The 16,909-nt window shown below is 46.8% G+C and overlaps 2 protein-coding genes across 2 annotated transcripts in view; one reads left to right on the top strand and one right to left on the bottom strand.

Moving 5' to 3' along the window:
* The window catches only part of LOC310672892 (alpha-2-macroglobulin-like), a 70,526-nt gene extending 66,183 nt beyond the window's left edge, over positions 1–4,343 (top strand). The window contains exons 35-37 of the mRNA XM_083430545.1: positions 1,564–1,666; positions 2,214–2,255; positions 3,521–4,343. Coding sequence (XP_083286671.1) covers positions 1,564–1,666; positions 2,214–2,255; positions 3,521–3,546 — 171 coding nt within the window. The 3' untranslated portion in view covers positions 3,547–4,343. The remainder of the gene's footprint in view (positions 1–1,563; positions 1,667–2,213; positions 2,256–3,520) is intronic.
* Positions 4,344–5,440: 1,097 nt separating this feature from the next.
* On the bottom strand, positions 5,441–15,053 carry LOC310672891 (vomeronasal type-2 receptor 26-like; the record flags this gene model as incomplete). Its single annotated transcript, XM_083430544.1, has 5 exons — positions 5,441–6,772; positions 7,430–7,556; positions 9,769–9,996; positions 12,970–13,758; positions 14,592–15,053. 5 exons carry the CDS (start codon positions 15,051–15,053, stop codon positions 5,859–5,861), a joined length of 2,520 nt encoding a protein of 839 aa, XP_083286670.1. The 3' UTR covers positions 5,441–5,858.
* Between the last annotated feature and the right edge of the window lie 1,856 nt (positions 15,054–16,909).

The raw sequence follows: 16,909 nt of genomic DNA, 5'->3' as shown, positions 1-16,909 counted from the left end.
TGCTGCTCTCTGAGTCCCCTCTGGCTCCTTCTTCCCGAGGTGTCCCCCTGGGCACTCCTCTTGCCCTGACTATGGGGGCCCCTTTCTGTGAATCCTCCGAGTCACTGGAAAGACTCAGAGACCTCGGATTGCTGTCATCGCTGACATTTCCTTCGGACTCCTCCCCTTCGCTCTCCATTTCCTCCCTCTCCTGTGCCTCTGCTCCTGAACCCCTGACAGCATTGCTGCTAAAAACCACTTAACTTCAATCCAACATCATTCTAACATTCATTAATTTTGCAGTATTTCTGTAAATAGTCTTTAAATTTCTTCCAATCTTCTCCCACTGACTCTTCTCCTGGTCTCGGATTCTGCCGGTCATTTCCGCCAATTCCATATAGTCCATCACCTTCATCTGCCATTCTTCCAGAGTGGGTAAATCTTGTGTCTTCCAATACTTTGCAATAAGTATTCTTGCTGCTGTTGTAGCATACATAAAGAAAGTTCTATCCTTCTTTGACACCAATTGGCCAACCATGCCCAGGAGAAATGCCTCTGGTTTCTTCAAAAAGGTATATTTAAATACCTTTTTCATTTCATTCTCCCCCTCCTTCTCCTAACGGGTGAGCCAGTGTGATGTAGTGGTTGAGAGCGGTAGTCTTGTAATCTGGGGAACCGGGTTCGCATCTCCGCTCCTCCACATGCAGCTGCTGGGTGACCTTGGGCCAGTCACACTTCTCTGAAGTCTCTCAGCCCCACTCACCTCACAGAGTGTTTGTTGTGGGGGAGGAAGGGAAAGGAGAATGTTAGCCGCTTTGAGACTCCTGAAGGGGAGTGAAATGCGGGATATCAAATCCAAACTCCTCCTCCTCCTCTTCTTCTTCTTCTTCTTCTTCTTCTTCTTCTTCTTCTTCTTCTAACAGCTCATAATTTGGCAGCTCTGCGTTCTGCTGTAATTCAATCCTGTTTCTCTCTTCTCCCGAAACTGCTGGAGAAAGGGGGGGCAATCCCCCCACCCCCTCCTCCTCCAATGGATGCAGAAGAGAAAGAGGAGGCGATCCCTAGGTCTCCTATCCAGTCCCTGACAAAAGAGGGCAGAGACAGGAGGCAGGAAAATCTCTCCTTTGGTCCAGTATATCTGAAGGAGCATCTCCACCTCCATGGTTCCGCCCAGACACTGGGGTCCAGCTCCTTCAGGTATACTGGGCCGAGGCCGTTTAGGGCTTTAAAGGTCAGCACCAACACTTTGAATTGTGCTCGGAAACGTACTGGGAGCCAAGGAAGGTCTTCCAGGACTGGTGTTATATGGTCTCCGCGGCCACTCCCAGTCACCAGTCTGGCTGCCACGTTCTGGATTAGTTGTAGTTTCTGGATCACCTAAAAGGTAGCCCCACATAGAGCGCATTGCAGTAGTCCAAGTGGAAGCTAACCAGAGCATGCACTACTCTGGCGAGTCAGTCTGTGGGCAAGGAGGGTCTCAGCCTGCACACCAGATGGAGCAAGTAGACAGCTGCCCTGGACACAGAATCTCAGCAGTCTTGTGATTCTATATCTCAAGTGATGATCCCACCTGCTTGTCCACAGGTGACCAACATGACCCAGAGCTACACCTTCACTGTGGAGCAGGATGTGCCTGTCCAGAACTTAAAGCCGGCTGTGGCAAGAGTCTATGATTACTATGAAACAGGTGAGAAAGGCCCCCCACATTGAAGACCATTAAGGTTCACATATCCCACTTCTTTGGACGCGGGTGGCGCTGTGGGTTAAACCACAGAGCCTAGGACTCACTGATCAGAAGGTCAGCGGTTCGAATCCCCGCGACGGGGTGAGCTCCCGTTGCTCGGTCCCTGCTGCTGCCAACCTAGCAGTTTGAAAGCACATCAAGTGCAAGTAGATAAATAGGTACCACTCCAGCGGGAAGGTTAACGGCGTTTCCGTGCGCTGCTCTGGTTCGCCAGAAGCTGCTTAGTCATGCTGGCCACATGACCTGGAAGCTGTACGCTGGCTCCCTTGGCCAATAAAGCAAGATGTCCTCAGAGTCGGACACCTTTATCCCACTTCATAGTTAACTAACAAAGCAAAATTTAGAACCACCACGCAGTAGATGCATTTATGAGCGTTCTGCAACCAACGCCTTAAAAACCACCCACTTGTCTAAAAGTGGTGATGGAGAAAGCTCTGGGGGGCAGAGGCTGGCCTGACCATCCTTCTCTATTGCTTCCCTCTCTTTCCAGATGATGGTGCTGATGCAGAGTACAGCGCCCCCTGCAGTACAGGTAGAGTATGAACAGAGATTGCCTTGTGCAAATCTGAACTGGCTCGAAACTACCAAAGGTCATCCCAGGCCATAATCCAGCTTTCTTTGGGGGGCAGGACATGATATAGGGGAGTGGTTCACAAACCTTTTAGGGCCTCTGCCCCCTTGGTTCCCCCAAAACCATCCTACCCCCATAGCTGTCAACGTTTTCCTTTTTTAAAAGGGAAATTCCCTTATTCCGAATAGGATTCCTCGCAAGAAAAGGGAAAAGTTGACAGCTATGTCCTACCCTACCCTTTAAAGCCCTATACGGCCTAGGACCCTCGTACCTGCGGGACCGCCTCTGCTGGTATGTCTTACAGAGGAACTTATGGTCTTCAAACAAAAACATCTTGGAGGTCCCAGGCCACAGAGAGGTTAGGCTGGCCTCAACCAGAGCCAGGGCTTTCTTGGCTGTGGCCCCGATCTGGTGGAACACTCTGTCCCAAGAGACTAGGGCCCTGTGGGACTTGAAATCTTTCCGCAGGGCCTGCAAGACAGAGCTGTTCCACCAGGCCTTTGGCCAAGGCACAGCCTGACTCCCTCCTTTGGCAATCTTCTAGCCCAACTCTAGCCCAATGGTTGCCATTAATTTGATTTGAATTAATTTTATAATGAAATGATTTTAGAATGTTGTATTATTTTATCGTTGTTAGCCGCCCTGAGCCCGGCTTTGGCTGGGAAGGGCGGGATATAAATAAAAATTTATTTATATTATTATATTGTCCAAAACAGCAGTTTTCACGACCCACGAATGAAGGCAATAACACAATAAAATTCAAAACAGTGACAATGAATTGCGCGTTTATTCAAAACCCAATTCAACTCATTGATTCCTCAAAACGGATGAGTTTGATGCAGTGCTGCCAGATTTTTAAAGCCTGATAGTCATTTACACTTCCAGCACCGCCCCCTCTGCTGCCCGCTTGACTCTTAGCACCACCCCAAGTCATCCCACTGCCCCCCAGGGCATGGTACTGCCCATTTTGGGAACCACTGATTTAGCGCCCTGGATTAAAGTGACTTGAATGGAGGCCGGGCCTCCTGTTGGGCAGGTTGAGGGGCCCCACCAGGGCTGCCAGGTTTGGGGAAGGGCATGAAATGGCAGTAGTTGGGCATATGGGGGGGGGGTTGGAGGGGGGTTGCCATCTAGATCTCCTGCCTCTGTTTCCCCAGAGCATATTGGGACACTTGTGGGTGAATGCTTGGCCAAAGGAGATTCTTATGCTCTTTCCTCCACTGCAGCCGAAACTAAACAGGGGAATGAATGATGAAGAATGCAGCCCATCGCTTCCCAGGCGGACTCTGCTGCCATCTGGTCTCCTCGGTGACCCAAATAGGGCTAATTTAGCCAGCTAGCCCTGGTGATCGTCTAATGTCTATTGGATGGATTTCCCCCCTAAATTGATTTTTTAATTCTGAATTTATTGTTACGTCTTATACTGCATTTTATGCTGTTTTTTGTTGCATCAATTAAGTGTTTTAAATTTGTTGTTAGCTGCCCTGAGCCCAGTTTTCTGAACCGGGAAGGGCGGGGTATAAATAAAAAATTATTATTATTATTATTATTATTATTATTATTATTATTATTATCTTCCTTCCACCGGATAAGGAGGGGGGGCAGAACAGTGGCTGTGAAGAGGGAAGAAGGATTTATCCAAATGCAAAGCTCATCCACATCTCTGCTTTCCCCTGGGAAGAAGCCACTTTTTTACCACTGAGTCGGAGCAAACATTGATTGGGTTTTCTCCATCTTGTGGTTTGCTCTGATTTAGCGCTCAAGAGAGTGTTATCCAAGGGAAAGTAGTGGGGTAAGGGAATTTTTTTTCTAGAAATGGGACAAGCGGAAGTGTGTGGCCCAGTTTGCTTATTCCACCCCTTGATAGTCCCAAAGGTCTGAACTGCAGCCTGCTCTGGCAAAACCCGGAATAACAAAAGGAAGAAGAGGGGATCGCTACAAACTCAGGCACCTCCTTTGTTGTTTTTTCTTTTCCTTTTGAGACCCTTCTGTATGGCTTCAATTTCCCTCTACAGGATAAAGTAAAAGAGAACCATATTTTTGATTCCAGTCATGTCTCTGCTGGCATTTCTGGGGTGGGATGTGGTGCGAATCCAACCATTTATTTTTGGTGTTTTATATTCTCTGATGCATTTTAGTTCTCCAACTGGCCAAAATCAAACAGCATTAGGGTTGAGCAGCCAGTTTAGCAGCAAACTCATAAAGCAGATTGCTGCTGAAGGGTGCATGCGGTGTGTGTGTGTGTGTGTGTGTGTGTGTAGCTTCAGATGGAGCAGATGAAAGAACATAAGAAGAGTCTTGGTGGATCAGGCCCATATAGTCCAGCATCCTGATCTCACAGTGGCCAACCAGATAGAATAGAATCATAGAATCGTAAGAATCATAGAGTTGGAAGAGACCACAAGGGCCATCGAGTCCAACCCGCTGCCAAGCAGGAAACACCATCAGAACACTCCTGACATATGGTTGTCAAGCCTCTGCTTAAAGACCTCCAAAGAAGGAGACTCCACCACACTCCTTGGCAGCAAATTCCACTGTCGAACAGCTCTTACTGTCAGATGCCTCTAGGAAACCCACAAGTAGGACCTGAGCATTATAGATTTTCTTCTCCTGGTCCACCCCCTCCAGGAGATGATGGGAAGAACAATGTGGATTATATGAAGCATTTGACGTCGTCAGAAACAGGCAAAAAGGAAGCAGGAAGAAAGATGTTTGGAAATTAAAGAAAACCAGGCAGGCATGAGAAGAAACAGTCAAAGAATGGGAAGAAGAAATCCTCTACTTCTCAGGGTGCGGATGACAGAAACAGAACAAAAATGAGTCCAGTGTATATTAAAACACTTAGACACAACCCCGACTAAAGAGAAACTGATGGACTACGCAGAATTGGCAAAATTGACACATAAACTACGGGACAAGGACAACTGTGACTTTAAAGATGAATGGGAACCTTTTACAAAGTACTTAAAGAAACAACAAAGTGAATCGGACTCCTTGGCAGGTTTTGAATAAGCACTCACAAACTTTTTATTGACAATAACCAGTCAGATAAATTAAGGATTCATACAATTCTGTAACATGCATTTGTAGAGAAATCAGAGACTGGAGCTGAGGAACGTTAGGAGGGGAGGGGAGGGTGGGTCATTTTATGGGGGAGAGGGGGAAGTGGGGGGAAATCAAGGATGATATGTTTTAAGATAGTATGTTTTGTTTAAATTCTTAATAAAAATATTTTTTAAAACACACATTTAGACACATCAGAATTAAATAGTCATTGCAGGATCCACACAGGGGAGAAACCATGTAAATGCACGGAGTGTGGAAGGAGCCTCAGTGTGAGTGAGGCAGGTTTTAAAAGATTCACTGGAACATTGAGTTCTAGTGGATCTCCTTGCAGAAGAAATTCCATAACACTGGAGCCACTGCAGAGGAGACCCTACACCACAGCCTTATTAATTTCACAAAAGGAATAACGTCTTGGAGCCATCCTAGATAAAGATTTGGCCTTATCAGAAGCTATGGTTCTGGTCTAGATATCAGTGGAGACAGAACTTGTCTCCACTTCTAGTTCCTATTGTCAGGTGTTTGCATCATTAGATGCTCTTTTGTATTCAGTTCCGGTCTGAATACAATAATGTAGCATTTGGGCATGAAGATGCAGCCCAGGAGACCAGCACTGGAGGCCAACATAGAGAAGATCTGCACAGCCACCATGTATTTCCCCTTTGTGCTCAGGTAGGTGGGCACAAAGGACACCCAAACACTGCAGAAGACCAGCATGCTGAAGGTGATCAGCTTGGCTTCATTGAAGGCCCCAGGCAGCTTCCTGGCAAAAAAAGCTACTGTGAAGCTGATGGCAGCCAGGAAGCCCATGTAGCCAAGGGCAATATAAAACATGGCAACAGACCCTTCATTGCACTGCAGGGTGATCTCTCCAGGCTGGGAGTGCATGTCAGAGTCTGGGAATGGGGGAGATGCACTCAGCCAGATGGTGCAGATGAGAACTTGGACACTGGAACAGGAAATGACAATGGAGTTGGCCAAACTCTTCCCCAGCCATCTCCTCACTCTGTTCCCTGGCTTTGTGGCTAGGAAAGCCAAGACCACTGTGATGGTTTTGGCCAACACAGAAGAGACGGCAACTGAGAAGATGACACTGAAGGCAGATTGTCGGAGAAGGCAGGTCATCTTCCTTGGCCGCCCAATGAACAGGAAAGAGGACAAAAAGGAAAACAGGAGGGAGACAAGAAGGATATAGGTGAGGTCCCGGTTGTTTGCTTTGACTATGGGAGTGCCTAGGAATTTAATGAAGATTCCTAACACAATCCCTGTGATTAAGGACAAGAATAGGATGAAGGAGGTCAGGAGGGTCCCCAAAGACTCTTCATAGGACAGGAAGGTGATAATCTTAGGGACACATTGATCTTGATCTTTGTTTGGATGCTGATCTTCTGGACATTTGGTGCAGTGGTCTGCATCTGAAAAGAAAAACAGTGAGTTCAGCATCATTCATGTATCACGATTATCTCTATTCTGTATTACATTCTATTATGTTAAGAAGTCCAACAGGAGAAGGAGTGAGAAGATGTGACGAGCCATTTAGTGTCCAGTAGGAGTTAGAATAATAGATTCATATAACTGAGAGCCAGTATGGTGCAGTGGTTAAGAGCGGTAGTCTCATAATCTGGGGAACCGGGTTCGCGTCTCCGCTCCTCCACCTGCAGCTGCTGGGTGACCTTGGGCCAGTCACACTTCTCTGAAGTCTCTCAGCCCCACTCACCTCACAGAGTGTTTGTTGTGGGGGAGGAAGGGAAAGGAGAATGTTAGCCGCTTTGAGACTCCTGAAGGGGAGTGAAAGGCGGGATATCAAATCCAAACTCTTCTTCTTCTTCTTCTTCTTCTTCTTCTTCTTCTTCTTCTTCTGAAGAGTTGGAAGGGACCCAGGTATCAACTGAGTCACACCCCTGCAATGCAGGAACCACAGCTAAAGAACCTCTGGTAGGTAGCCGTCCAACGTCACTTCAACGGGGAGAAGGAGGCACCCCGACCCCATCAGTGTGTACATAACCAGAAACGCTGGTGCTGACATATATATGCTTTCTCTTTGCCTTCTCCTCCAGGGGCTCCCCTCTTACCTTCCAGAGCAGAGATTGTCCCTTTCATGCACCGTGAGCAACTGTAGCAGCAAAAGGGTTGGCCTTCATGAATTACCTTGGTGTATCCCTGGCGACAGCTTTTGCTGCACCTTGAATGAGGCGGGGTCTGTTCATAAAAGGAAGGAAGTGGGTGGAGAAAGCAAACAGAGAAAAGGTTTTATCTTTCTCTTATAACTATAGAACTTGGGCAATTTTAAATTTTAAATTATTTTAAATTTTAAATTATTTTAAATTTTAAATTATTTTAAATTTTAAATTATTTTAAATTTTAATTTTTTTAATCTTATACCAGTACAAATTTACACATCCAATTTAAATCACCAAATATTAATATTGACCCCCTCCGCCCCCTTTCTGCGGTTGCTTCTGTCATATCTCTTATCACTGCATATCCAATTTAAATACATTTGTTATTTATCCTTTATACTCAAATGGTTTCACTGCTCGTTTTTAATTCAAGCCTGCTAGTGTTTTAAGTGGTTTGCAATAGTTCTTCAAATAGTCCTGAAATGTTCCCCATTCTAAATTAAGAATTCTCTCTTTGACTCCCGGAACTGTTCGAAAACCAAGGCGCGGCTTCCAATTGGCTGCAGAAGCTTCCTGCACTAAAGCGGAAGCTGTGGAAGCCCTGCTGGACGTTTGGCTTCCGAAAAATGTTCGCAAACCAGAACACTCACTTCTGGGTTTGCGGTGTTCAGGAGCCGACTTCTTCGGGAGCCAAGCCGTTCAACAACCAAGGTACCACTGTATAGCTAAGACTATGGGAATGCCTAGGTTGGCCAGTCAATCTCTCTGTACATGAGTCAAGAGGCTGAAGGGAGAGCCAGTTGTTTGTACTGCTATTACTTGTCAAGAATGTCCTACACGTGAGTAGGAATCCGATAGAGACACATGCGCGGCTAGCGTGTTCAGGGAAGTTTTTAATATGTGACATTTTAGTGTATTTTTCATCTTTGTTGGAAGCCGCCCAGAGTGGCTGGGGAAACCCAGCCAGATGGGCGGGGTACAAATAATAAATTATTATTATTATTTCCTTCCTGGTCGGTCGTTCGGGAGCTTCAAAAGCTTTCTCCAGCCCGAACATCACAGCAACCAAAAGGCATCACCACACTTTAGGATCAGCAGAGTGTTAGCAGTCCGCGTGACAGACTCAGCAGCACAGCAATATTGGCTAAACTACTTTATTTACACATAATACACTCGGGGCATTCTGACTTAGCTCCTTCCCCTTTCTCATCAGACAACAAAGCCAAAGGACAAAGGACAATAGTCCCACATCACGGAACACAGTAATATAAACATCCTGTCTCCGTCACTTCCCACAATGTGGAATGAAAACATACACCGTCATGTGATAAAACAATCCCATGACTGCAACACGGGGCAAGAATCCTAACATTACTGTACTACTATATATTTGTTTATACCCTGCCTTTCGCCCCGACAGGAACTCGAAGGAAGCTTATAAAAAGATAAAATTGGGCAACACAAGGCAAGGACGTTCATAGCATACCCTCCAACATTTCTCTGATGAAAATAGGGATGTTCTATTCTATGATGATGATAAAAATGGTGGTAGTACTAACAATACTATTTATACCCGCCCCCAGCTGACTGGGCTGCTCAACATATATAAAGACATAATAAAGCATCAAACATTGAAGATCTTCCCTATACAGGGCTGCCTTCAGATGGCTTCTAAAGGTTGTCTAGTTATCTCATTGGCTCTGGGGTTGGATAACTCCATACCCTCCAAAATTTCCCTAAGGAAAATAGGGGCATCCTAAGGAAAAGTGAAAGGACATGGGTGGCGCTGTGGGTTAAACCACAGAGCCTAGGACTTGCTGATCAGAAGGTCGGTGGTTTGAATCCCTGCGACGGGGTGAGCTCCTGTTGCTCGGTCCCTGCTCCTGCCAAAATAGCAGTTCGAAAGCACGTCAATTGCAAGTAGATAAATAGGTACCGCTCCGGCGGGAAGGTAAACGGCGTTTCCGAGCGCTGCTCTGGTTCGCCAGAAGCAGCTTAGTCATGCTGGCCACATGACCTGGAAGCTGTACGCCGGCTCCCTCGGCCAATAAAGCGAGATGAGCGCCGCAACCCCAGAGTCGGTCACGACTGGACCTAATGGTCAGGGGTGCCTTTACCTTTACCTAAGGAAAAGTGGGACATTCCGAGATCAAATCAGAAACCGGGATGGCTTCTGTATATCCAGGACTGTCCCTGGGAAATAGGGACACTTGGAGGGTCTGTCATTGTCCCCTTGACTTGTTGGCTTTGAGTTTCTAGTAAAAAAAGAAAGAAAATTAAGTAGGTCTCACCTGGTTACACCACCCAGGCCACACAATGGCATCTGGTTCCATAGCAAACGTTATTGTTGAGGGGTTGTGCCTCTCTGCACTCCCAACCTTCACTTTCTCAATTGATTTATTGGGGAGCACTAACACGTTCACAACATCGAAGGCAGCTGCCAAGTGTCCGTTCTCATCCAAGTGCAGCCCGTCTACGGAAGTATTGTCAAAGTGGAAGTTTCTCAGGAAAGGGTGAAGCTATTATGGCAAAGAAAACAGCAGCATTTAGAAATGGAAGTCGGATATTGCATTCCTGCCTTGTTGGACCTCCAAAATTTCTGAGCATAGGTAAGCAAGCATGTTCTGGAACAGCGTTTCCCAAACTTGGGTCTCCAGCAGCTTTTGGACTACAATGCCCATCATCCATGACCACTGGTCCTGCTAGCTAGGGATGATGGGTGTTGTAGTCCAACAACAACTGGATTAGAGATTAGAGAACTGGGCCAAAACAAACAAGATGAATTTTAACAGGGAGAAATGTAAAGTATTGCACTTGGGAAAAAAAAAAAATGAGATGCACAACTCGAAGGTGGGTGACACCTGGCTTGAGAGCAGTACATGTGAAAAGGATCTAGGAGTCTTGGTTGACCACAAACTTGACATGAGCCAACAGTGTGACGTGGCAGCTAAAAAAGCCAATGCAATTCTGGGCTGCATCAATAGGAGTATAGCATCTAGATCTAGGGAAGTAATAGTGCCACTGTATTCTGCTCTGGTCAGACCTCACCTGGAGTACTGTGTCCAGTTCTGGGCACCACAGTTCAAGAAGGACACTGACAAACTGGAACGTGTCCAGAGGAGGGCAACCAAAATGGTCAAAGGCCTGGAAACGATGCCTTATGAGGAACGGCTAAGGGAGCTGGGCATGTTTAGCCTGGAGAAGAGGAGGTTAAGGGGTGATATGATAGCCATGTTCAAATATATAAAAGGATGTCACATAGAGGAGGGAGAAAGGTTGTTTTCTGCTGCTCCAGAGAAGCGGACACGGAGCAATGGATCCAAACTACAAGAAAGAAGATTCCACCTAAACATTAGGAAGAACTTCCTGACAGTAAGAGCTGTTCGACAGTGGAATTTGCTGCCAAGGAGTGTGGTAGAGTCTCCTTCTTTGGAGGTCTTTAAGCAGAGGCTTGACAACCATATGTCAGGAGTGCTCTGATGGTGTTTCCTGCTTGGCAGGGGGTTGGACTCGATGGCCCTTGTGGTCTCTTCCAACTCTATGATTCTATTCTATGATTCTATGCCTGTCATTTACCCCCTTGACTCCTGCCTTATGAGGGCCAATGACCACAGCTAAGGAGGAAATGATGCTCATTGGAAGAACTTTGGACCCTCACTAACTCTCAGCCTATTGGGGATGGAGGAGAAATTCAATTTCAGTTTGTGATCAAAGATGAATTTATCAAATTTGCACGTTCCAAAACAATAAGAGAAGCGGAGCAGAGCCAGCCTTCCAAATCTGCACGAAGCCCAATTTCGCAATGCGGTTCCTCCAACCAAACAACATTCATGAACATTTGTATATTAGGGGGGAAATGTGCCATATCCATGAAAATAGCATGCAACATGTTAATTTAGGAGCACTTGCTTCCCAAAATGTGTACATTAATCAAAACCGCATACAAAAAAATGTGTTAATTAGAAGAAATTCACACTAAATTGCTGAAGAATTTTCATGAGGTTTCATGAGCAACAACAACAACAACTGTTGCCCAGCCTCTTCTGGGAAAGAAAAAAAACTTAACCACGTAGCAGAACTCCCCAAAAATAGACCATTCATTCAGCAGAGCTTTTACTTGCTATTGAAGGCAAATGAGCATCCACTACATTCAGAACTGGCACAGTCCATAAAAATCTGGTTGCAGCACTTACAAAAACTTATAAACTTATAACAAGACTAAACCTTAACACTAAGCATACAATATACAGAATATCACACTAGGAGGAAGGGAGACAGAAAGGGAAAGCTTTCTGTTTAGAAGAAGAAGAAGAAGAAGAAGAAGAAGAGTTTGGGTTTGATATCCCGCTTTATCACTACCCTAAGGAGTCTCAAAGCGGCTAACATTCTCCTTTCCCTTCCTCCCCCACAACAAACACTCTGTGAGGTGAGTGGGGCTGAGAGACTTCAGAGAAGCGTGACTGGCCCAAGGTCACCCAGCAGCTGCATGTGGAGGAGCGGAGATGCCAACCCGGTTCCCCAGATTATGAGACTACCGCTCTTAACCACTACACCACACTGGCACACTGTTTAGGGAAGCTTTTAATGTTTAATAGGTTATTGTATTTTAATATTTTGTTGGAAGCCGCCCAGAGTGCCTGGGGAGGCCCAGCCATATGGGTGGGGTATAAATAATAATAATAATAATAATAATAATAATAATACCCAGGCTCCTTCCTTCTGACCCATATTTATAGTCAACATGACCTTAATTGGAAGAGATAAGAAAACCAGTTCAAGCCAGCTGTACTCAGATTCTCTGAAGGTATAACCCAAACAATCACGAAGCTTTTTTCATACAGAGAAGCTTCCAGAAGCTTCCAGAAACCTCTTGAATGAATTAGAATAGGAAAGATCACTACACATCAGATCAATACTTTCTGCACTAAGAAATGCAAACTGACAATAACAACAACAACATTTTTATTATTTGCATCCTGCCCATCTGTCTGAGTTGTCCCAGCCACTCTGCGCAGTTTCCAGCATATACAAAAACATAAAACATTAAACACTGAAAACTTCCCTATAGAGGGCTGCTAAATGTTGCTAAAGAAAGGCAGACAACCTAACTTGTGAGGAACAGAAATGGAAGAAGAAGAAGAAGAAGAAGAAGAAGAAGAAGAGGAGGAGGAGGAGGAGGAGGAGGAGGAGGAGTTTGGATTTGATATCCTGTTTTCACTACCCTAAGGAGTCTCAAAGTGGCTAACAATCTCCTTACCCTTCCTCCCCCACAACAAACACTCTGTGAAGTGAGTGGGGCTGAGATACTTCAGAGAAGTGTGACTGGCCCAAGGTCGCCCAGCAGCTAGCTACATGTGGAGGAGCGGAGACGCGAACCCGGTTCACCAGATTACGAGACTACCGCTCTTAACCACTGCACCACACTGGCTCCCATAGACTCAAGGTATTAAATGAACTGGCAATAATGTTAGCAGTGAAGGAGAAAAGAATACCTGCCATGGCTGTACCCTTTGGAAGACCAAGCCGCTTCCACCTCCCCTCACCATCCTCCGGGGTCTGGATGCAAATGTAGCCCTTAAGGCAAGCACCAGAGCCCGGACCAAACTGTAAATCATGTAGCTGTCCAGGGTCAAGCTGCCTCCATCAGCCTCCTGATAAATGCTCTCCTTCTTCTCGACGCATCTCAGTTGACCTCTCGCCGTCAACGCATACTTCAAATGAAAGCAACGGAATCCTTTCTTATCGAACCGCGGTTTGACGTTTTCATACCTCGTCCCCTTTTTGAACTGCGTTAGGAAGGCCAATGAAGTGTGGATGTTTTGCATCTCAAACATGCGGTAAAGAGCACTCAGGTTGATGTCCTGCAAAGCCGTCATGATCCAAACTTTACCTGCTGTGGGCTGCTTGCTCCTCACAGCCCGGAATATGACGTAAGCTAAACCGAAAACAGATTGAGAGTCCCCAGAGAAAATGGCGACGTTGACTTTCCTCTGCACGAGGAACGCAATCATGGGGGAAATGTTTCTGTACAATACGAGTGCTGGGATTTTTTCCGAGAAGGCCACGCAGACCCCCTCCCTCGCCAGCACTTCTGTCAAAGTCCTCATGAGCCTCTCTCCGTTGTCATTTTCTGGAACGACGAGGCCAACCCACCTCCACCCAAAATGCTGCAGGAGTTTGGCAATGCCCAAGTATTTGGTCTCAGCGCTTGGGACCATCCGGTAGACAAAAGGGAGCTGAGATTTGTCTTTCAGAGCAGGAGAGACAAAATCGTAGCTGACCTGTGGAGAAAAGGAAGGTTTTGAATCTCAGGATGAAGCTGAGGTGTTTGCAAACCTAAAATATCACAGCCAGCTATTGAAATGGCTGTTGCCATTTATTGTGTGTGTGTGATTTTGCAATCAAAATCCTACACTATGCATTAACATCTGCTTCACATGTTGTTTCGGGACGCGGGTGGCGCTGTGGTTAAAAGCCTCAGTGCCTAGGGCTTGCCGATCGAAAGGTCAGCGGTTCGAATCCCCGCGGCAGGGTGCACTCCCGTCGCTCGGTCCCAGCGCCTGCCAACCTAGCAGTTCGAAAGCACTCCCGGGTGCAAGTAGATAAATAGGGACCGCTTACTAGCGGGAAGGTAAACGGCGTTTCCGTGTTCAGCTCTGGCTTGCCAGAGCAGCGATGTCATGCTGGCCACATGACTCGGAAGTGTCTCCGGACAGTGCTGGCCCCCGGCCTCTTGAGTGAGATGGGCACACAACCCTAGAGTCTGTCAAGACTGGCTCGTACGGGCAGGGGTACCTTTACCTTTACCACATGTGGTTATACTTCTTAAAAAAGCAGCCTTAGAAATACAGGGTGTCAGTACATAATCTGCTCAATCCAGTCTGGAAGTCCGTTCGACTTCCGAAACGTTCGCAAACCAAGGTGTGGCTTCTGATTGGATGATTGGCCCCAGAAACAATGGCACCAGCCAAAACGGATGTACGGCTTCCGAAAAACGTTCTCAAACCGGAACACTTATTTCCGGTTTTGCTGTGTTTGGGAGCTGATTTGTTCGTCAACTAAGCTGTTCAGGAACCAAGGTATCACTGTACCAGCCACGCTTCCCATTTCCTACCTGTGGGGTTTTGTAGATGCCCAACATATTTGAAATCTGGCCAGAGATTTCAGAGTCAGCCCCTTCGAGGACAGCCAACAGGTTATTGCGCCTTCCGCAGCAGTAGTTTGGGATGTTTGCTTGCCCAGTAGAGAGAAGGTCTATTGTAGCATCATAAGTCGTCCTTGCATCAAAGTAGTTTTCATAGATGTTGTAGCCCAGAGTGACGTTGAGCAGGAGCCCAGGATCCCTGCTGACTCTCTGAGTGGCAAATATGAAGGGCAGAAGCTGCCTGAACTGCACGTTTGATAACCTGCAACAAAATTTGTGTCCCACGTTTAACGACCATCCAGCTAGACGAATACCCACAGCATTCAGCCTGGCTCTGACTGTTAACTGTCTCTCACTTTGCTGGTGTTTGAAGCGCATTCTGTCTGTGACATCATACACTGATGTCACAATGATACATCTGCATTTATCCATGGTAACGTCACTGGCCAACAAACTCCAGCAACTAGGTCACCAGCAACCTGGGCTCTCCAGCAAACTTAATGTTTTAGTTCATAGCCTGAGCATGAAGAAGAATACAGAGATCATCAGGGGGGTTAGGCTGAGTGTTTACCAGTGTGCGGATGATACCCAGCTCTACCTCTCTTTTAAATCAGAACCAGTGAAGGGAGTGAAGGTCCTGTGTGAGTATCTGGAGATGGTTGGAGGATGTATGGTGGCCAACGGGTTGAAGTTGAATACTGACAATCCTGTTTTTGGAGGGACAGGAGGTGGGCTGGTATGGAGGACTCCCTGGTCCTGAACAGGGTAACGGTGCCCCTGAAGGACCAGGTGTGCAGCCTGGGAGTCATTCTGGACTCACAGCTACTCATGGATGCGCAGGTCCAAACTACAAGAAAGAAGATTCCACCTAAACATTAGGAAGAACTTCCTGACAGTAAGAGCTGTTCGACAGTGGAATTTGCTGCCAAGGAGTGTGGTGGAGTCTCCTTCTTTGGAGGTCTTTAAGCAGAGGCTTGACAACCATATGTCAGGAGTGCTCTGATGGTTTTTCCTGCTTGGCAGGGGGTTGGACTCGATGGCCCTTGTGGTCTCTTCCAACTCTATGATTCTATGATTCTATGATTCTAGGTCAATTCTGATCTGCTACACAGGTTGAGACTGTCTTGCCAGAGTAGTGCATGCTCTAGTTACCTCCCACTTGGACTACTGCAATGCACTCTACATGGAGCTACCTTTGAAGGTGACCTGGAAACTACAACTAATCCAGAATGCGGCAGCTGGACTGGTGACTGGGAGCGGCCGCCGAGACCACATAACATAAGATCTACATTGGCTCCCAGTACGTTTCTGGGCAAAATTCAAAGTGTTGGTGCTGACCTTTAAAGCCCTAAATGGCCTTGACTCAGTATACCTGAAGGAGTGTCTCCACCCCCATCGTTCAGCCCGGACACTGAGGTCCAGCACCGAGGGCCTTCTGGCGGTTCCCTCATTGCGAGAAGTGAGGTTACAGGGATCCAGGCAGAGGGCCTTCTCGGTGGTGGCGCCCGCCCTGTGGAACACCCTCCTATCAGACGTCAAGGAAATAAACAACTATCTGACTTTTAGAAGACATCTGAAGGCAGCCCCGTTTAGGAAAGCTTTTAATATTTGATGAATTATTGTATTTTAATGTTTTGCTGGAAGCCACCTAGTGTGGCTGGGGATATTGGACTCCATTTTTTATGAGCAGTTTTGCAAGTGTCTCCACAGCCTGGGAAGACAGAGCATGAAAGGAATCTGCCTAGAGATAAGGAGACCCAGCAACAGCTCTGTGATTGGCTGAGGTCTCTCAGGCAGCATGACCTATGATACTGCTTGTTAGAGTGGTTAGTGTTGGTGAGTGTTGAGGAGTTGCTGAGAGTGAAGAAGTTGTGTTGTAAATAGTAACTAGTAGATAGATTTGTATTTTTGCTGCTGTATAGACGCGGGTGGCGCTGTGGGTAAAAGCCTCAGCGCCTAGGGCTTGCCGATTGAAAGGTTGGCGGTTCGAATCCCCGTGGCGGGGTGCGCTCCCGTTGCTCGGTCCCAGCGCCTGCCAACCTAGCAGTTCGAAAGCACCCTTAAGTGCAAGTAGATAAATAGGGACCGCTTACTGGCGGGAAGGTAAACGGCGTTTCCGTGTGCTGCGCTGGCTCGCCAGATGCAGCTTTGTCACGCTGGCCACGTGACCCGGAAGTGTCTCCAGACAGCGCTGGCCCCTGGCCTCTTGAGTGAGATGGGCGCACAACCCTAGAGTCTGTCAAGACTGGCCCGTATGGGCAGGGGTACCTTTACCTTTACCTTTATAA

This window comes from Podarcis tiliguerta (assembly GCF_965153285.1).
Source record: "Podarcis tiliguerta genome assembly, chromosome: 2".
Classification (NCBI taxonomy): Eukaryota; Metazoa; Chordata; class Lepidosauria; order Squamata; family Lacertidae; genus Podarcis; species Podarcis tiliguerta.
Note: the sequence above shows the minus strand (reverse complement) of the source record. Positions and strands in the feature narration are given on the sequence as shown.